The following is a 5,808-nucleotide window of genomic DNA, read 5'->3' on the forward strand; positions in this document are numbered from 1 at the left end:
GTGTGGCCGGCCACATGGGGTATCCCCCCTTGGGGACCCTCTTGTTCCTTGGTTTCACTCCTAGGTCCTTGTGGAAGGACTTCATTCATGTGCATTTTGGGTTTTTTGTGAAACTACCCTACCCCCTTGGGATTTCCTATAAATAGAGGTGGAGGGGCAGCCCTCCACACTCATCCCTTGCTCTCATACACATGCCATGCATTATCTGGCTTCTTCTCTCCCTCCCACGAAAAGAGTTTCGTAGAGCCGTAAGGCTGTCTGGGTTCCGGCAGGAACTAGTTCTGGACGGCGAAGCCCTGCCGGATAGATGACACCGTATGTGTGCAACTCTGTAGAGAGATCGTAGTTTCGGTCTTAGTTCATGAGTGCCTCCCGAAGGGCTGTCCGTGTGACCGTCCGAGTTTCGAAGGTCCTCCCGAAGGGCTGTCCGAGTGACCGTTCGAGTTTCGAAGGTCCTCCCGAAGGGCTGTCCGCGACACCGTCCGGGGGGCTGTTCGACCGCCTCCCGGAGGGCTGTCTGAGGAGCAGATGAGGGTATACATCCTCGCGGTTGGGAGGTTGTAAATCCTAGCTGCGGGGATCTGCACCGCCGATCGTCATCGACTCTACTTCCCGCTGCGCTACGAGTCGGTAACGAAAAAGATCAAACCATGTATGCAGTCTCCATAGTGGTCCTGGGCTGGTGCGTAGGTCGGAAATTTTTTGTTTTCTGTCGCGGTCCCCTTCAGCAGTATATATGAATGTATGATCCCTGGTAGCTGCAATTTTGTTTTTGACATGAATGCCATGACTTGTCCATGACAGATCCATTTGCACACTTGCCTGCATCGCACTTGAGTTTCAATCCACAGATCTGAATATGAGCTGAAAGTAATGATTGTTTTAGACAACTGCACAATGGCAAAACATTTTTCCATTAAAGAAACCATCACACAATTCTAATTAAAAAATGAAAAACAAAAACATAAAGCAAGCCTAAATCATTAGACAGAACATGAAGTAAAAGCAGGCAACACACAGCAGAACGAGATCAAGCTACAAGAAGCCAACATCTGCAGTAATTTCATTGACATAAATGGACTTGATTAAATTACTTGATCCACAATAACTTCTTATACAAAACACAAACCGAAATTACAATCTTAAAAAAGCAATCCAAGCACAGTAATCCATGCAAGTGTTCCTCACAACTGTTATTCTGAACACACAAATCTGCAGTGCAGATACTAAAACGCGGCAGCGAATGGAAGTAGACCAAAGCAACGACCTCGATCACTCACTGATCATGAACCCCGTGATGAGATTTCAGTGGTGCACCGGACGGTGGCAGATCAGAGTCAGTGGTCCGTGGTATCCGCCACCGCCGCATCTCCGCTCTACAAATATGTTATATACTAACAGAACAACAAGTATAATATGGAGGACGACGATTCGATGCGCGGGCATGTGGCCGGTATCGTGTGCGTTTGATCCGGTGTGGGGATTTGGAAAAATGCGACGTGGGACAGGTTTTAGCAGTTGGAAAATTGCGTATACATGAGGAGGTCGTAGGAACAGTGATGTATGGTGGGACCAAACCGTAGGTGGCAGGCGAGATTAATGGGGTGGGCGGACGGAGGCGTCGAGTCCGAAGTTATAGGCCGTGGCTCAGGAATGTGAGGAAAATCATTGGCATGGGGACGGAATGTGCACCTGATGGGGCTGGGGGTTGTCGAACTTAATCAAAACGTGGTTTTCCCGTGTGTCCCGTGCACACCACTAAAGCTACATAAGTTGTTCTTTGAAAAAAACTATATAAGTTGTTCGTTTCGGTTCTTCTTACACGAGCTGGGTTTATTTTTTGCAAAAAGATCCGATTTATTATAAAGATTCCCCACAAAGCCGCCTGATTGTGCGACGTTGCCGATGTCATTTGCTGCTAGCAATGGGGGTGATTATGGGGGTGTTGCTGAAACACCTGCCCACCCGAAGTGCGGAAGGTTCGATCGTGTGTGTGTGCGTGTGGAAGGACCATTCAAAAATGCTCCGTTAAATTCAGATGAGATGATTCCAGTAATACACTACCATGTTGTTCCATTGGCGTCCTCCTTGGATGCACCAACCGATCGATCGACGTCCTCCTCCGGGGAGGATCGCTGGGAGCAAATAAAATAATAAGTTGGAACTGTCGGGGTCTCTTGGGAACCCCGAAAATTCTTTTTCTTCTGGACATCTAGAGGTGACATAATCCAGATGCGTTTTTTCTGTCTGAAACGCATTTGGATGAGGATAGGGCAGAGAACTTGAGAAGGAAAACGAGGATGGATTACAAAATCGTTGCGCCAAGCCTTGATGGAAGGAAAGGTGGTTTGCTTTTAGTCTGGAAGAAGGAGGTGAGAATCTACTCCCGGACTACCACTTTTCGTGTCATCAATGTGATGGTGGAGGAATCAAATGGAAGAGAATGAAGGCTTTAGGGATTGTATGGGGAGCCGAGTTGGGATAACAAGGATCATACGTACCAGCTAACACGTTACTTGCATGCTCAATCTAATCTCCTGTGGGTGGTCATTGGTGAATTTAATGAGATTCTATTCTCGTCGAAAAAGGAGGGAGGTGCGTCGAAAAAGCAAGCGCCAAGATTGTCGTCGAAAAAGTTTGGAGCAAGTTTTGCCATCTTCAAGTATTAGATTCTTTGTTTGGACGCTGCTGCAGAACAGACTTTGGACTGCGGATCGACTGCTTGTGAGAGGCTGGAATCATCAGGATACTTGCTCCACTTTTGGCAGGTGCTTGAGTCTGCTCACCACCTGATCTTGGGTTGCCCCTTCGCCAAGCAGATCTAGACTGCATACCAAAATACGAGACCAGTGGCAAGCCAGGCAGCGCTGTGCTCAACCTCTGTTGGGACCTAGTGGGAGACGATCCTGCCTTTCAGGAAAAAAGGAGAGGGCACTGATGATTGCATCTTCTCAGCTTACGTGGCATGCATAGAACCTCTGGAATGAGCGAAATCGAAGAGTTTTCAAAAATCAGCAAATGAACCCTGTGTGTGTTCAAAGATTAACGATGAGATCAGCCTCTTTGTGAGGCATGGGAGCAATAGGTTTTTTTTTGAACTGTACAGCCAGGCAGGCCTTGCTTGTACTGGGTCTTTTATTCTTTTTTTGGCTTTTACTAGTAGCTTCACTACTACTGTAAAGTTTTTCCCCGTCCTTACATGAAAAGGCAGAGCACCTGCCGTTCCGGTCAAAAAAAAATGTCAACTGTGTTGGTCAGTGGATCTAGCTAGAGCCTTACTGCAGAACACATGGCAGCATAGGTATATTTGTCATAACCGAGGTTAGCATCTGTAGCTGTGTGCTGTTTTACTGCCTCGGAAGGTGGTGCTTCGCTGCCTTTTAGGCGCAATTCCACCATAGATCATATCATGTCCAGAATTTACATGCTGAATTTCTGTTATTAGTTTCTTGGAAAGTATAAAAAGCTGATCTTGTGACAGTTTCCTGGGCTGGTACGCTTTCACGTGCGAACCTCATCCTCATGCAATCCGTTTTGCTTGCCATATTCACTGAAAGCACCGAAAACAACTGATATGTTTCATTCTAGTATGTTATTTACTGAATCTTGTGAACTCAAACTGGAAATTAATCTTTTCTCTCCTTGATTTGATACGGAACTCTGTGGGGATTGTGGTAATCTCTAAGATATGTAATGTGCAGTCTGCAGTCCATTACAGAATGGCATGAAGAAACTTTTGCGAAGCTCCCTCGATATGATACGCCATGCAGAAATTCTCTGTAGCTACAGTGATGCACTTGGTAGGCCTGAACTCATATGTTGGGGTTTCTTGAACTGATATGTCATACCTTGATCCGTCAGAGTTCAGGATGCATTCAGCAGCACACACCTAATCTCTCCTTAAATTTGAATGTGTGACCCTGCTGGTTGCTCACTACGTGGTTCTTGTTCATTGTGCACTATGCTATCTTCTCATCTTATATGGAGTTCATTACTGGGGGTGCTTTTTGGATAATGTTGCTCCAGGTATGATGTCGTTTGTTTGTCATGTTCATGACTTGTAGTTGTTAGACAAATAAACCGTGGCTCGGCCAGGGCGAGTCAGGCGCGCGTGCGTGCGGGTGCCAGACGAGCCGGGCATAGTCAGGGCCGTAGCTGCGAGTGTGTGTAGCAGCACGTGTACGTGCGCGTGTGTGAGCTTGTTGCCGATGGAGCCGGAGGAGAACGCGTCCAGAGCTGTTGGTGGCCGCGTCGTCCGCGTACGGGCGCGACGGGAGCGCAGGCCAGGTATGGCGTGGGACGCGGGATGTGGGCGACTGGGAGCGCCGTATGGAGCGGCGTGGCGTGCGTACGAGCGCACGTATAAAGGCTCGCTAGCCCCTGTGTATCGGCAGGTGGTTTTGCAGCTGAGTTCGTGCTCAGGAAAGAAACTAAGTGGCCGTTCGTGCGGCCGGCGGCGTTCGTGCGCCGGGCAAAATCCTGCTGTGTCCTTCTCGTTCTTCTTTCTTCTACCTCCGTCCAGCTGTGAGAGAGAGCTAGCTAGGGCTGCGCCAACAGTAGTAATGACTTTGTGTTCCCCCGTTGTAATCTTAATCGTTTGTTTGTCATGTTCATGACTTGCTGGCCGCGTTTGGAAGCCCTGTAAGTACCATATTATAGCTCTGATCTCTTTGGTTTATCTATAAGATTCAACCCTAGACTCTAAACCGGCTAAGTTTCAACCCTCAACCATCAAAACCGGATATATTACTTGATTTATTACGATAACTTCTTGTTTTCCGTAGAAAAATCACACTGATATTACAAACACTGGTAAGAAGGATACACCGTGACACACGCAGATCCGTCTGTCCTTCTCATAACACACGGTGAGTTCTGCAGACACTGAAATCGTAAATAGCACACGGTGACAGAACGAAATCATGGGGATTTCAATGGAGTCGGATGGAGTTCTGTTTACGGCAGGGCCTTGGTCTCCGGCTTGTGCGGGTTGTGCTTCTTCTTGTGGTGGCCGCCGCCGCGGGGCTTCTTCCAGGGCGTGGTCGAGGGGCAGAAGGCCGACGCACACTCCGGGGACGCCACCGACGGCGTGGCGGTGGTCTTGGCGCCGGCGACGACGCCGAAGGTGGTGGCGCCCTCGGACAGTGGCACGATCTTGGACGGCTCCTGGCCGGGGCACGGCGCGTTGGAGGCGGCGCTGTGAAGCTGCGCGACGCAGTCGGCGCCGTGGAGGTCGGTGGCCAGGGGCACGCTGAAGGCGCCGGTGCGGTCGAGGCCGCCCACCGCCTTGCTCTCGTACTCGCCCTCAACGTTCCTGCACTTGATCGCCACGCGGAGACGCTTGAACGTTTCCTCGGCCTTCATGTCCTTCCTGGTGCAGCCGGCGCACTTGGCCAGGCCGACCACCACGGAAGCCGCGTCGGCGTTGGCGACGGCGGCCGCCAGCAGCACCGCGCAAACGCCGAGGAAGAATGCTGTCGGAGCTGCCATGTTCGAGTCTCCTCTCTGAACTCAGCTGCCTGCTGGCGTCAAGTGGCAGCTCGATGGATGGATGGATGGAAGAGGCGACGCATGGCTTATATAGGCCTCCGCTCCGCATTGGTCGGCAGCGGCACAGCTCGATGGACGATCTGGTTGAATGCTCCAATGGTGGTGGTGGTCGGCCGTCGATCGGCGCAGTGAAGCGAGACAAGGAGAGACCGGCTGATTTGGCGCGCCGAATTTGCAGATGCCGAATTAAAACTCCGTCGGCTCATCACGCCATGCACTGCATGCATGCATGCGTCGACCGTCGATTTGATCCACGTC

The 5,808-nt window shown here is 50.2% G+C and overlaps 1 protein-coding gene across 1 annotated transcript; it reads right to left on the minus strand.

The window, feature by feature from the left end:
- Nucleotides 1-4,740: 4,740 nt before the first annotated feature.
- On the minus strand, nucleotides 4,741-5,562 carry LOC123048454 (uncharacterized). The gene has a single exon (XM_044471554.1). The coding sequence runs from the start codon at nucleotides 5,488-5,490 to the stop codon at nucleotides 4,957-4,959; it is 534 nt and encodes a 177-aa protein (XP_044327489.1). The 5' UTR covers nucleotides 5,491-5,562; the 3' UTR covers nucleotides 4,741-4,956.
- Between the last annotated feature and the right edge of the window lie 246 nt (nucleotides 5,563-5,808).

This window comes from Triticum aestivum, chromosome 2D (genome assembly GCF_018294505.1).
Source record: "Triticum aestivum cultivar Chinese Spring chromosome 2D, IWGSC CS RefSeq v2.1, whole genome shotgun sequence".
Lineage (NCBI taxonomy): Eukaryota > Viridiplantae > Streptophyta > Magnoliopsida > Poales > Poaceae > Triticum > Triticum aestivum.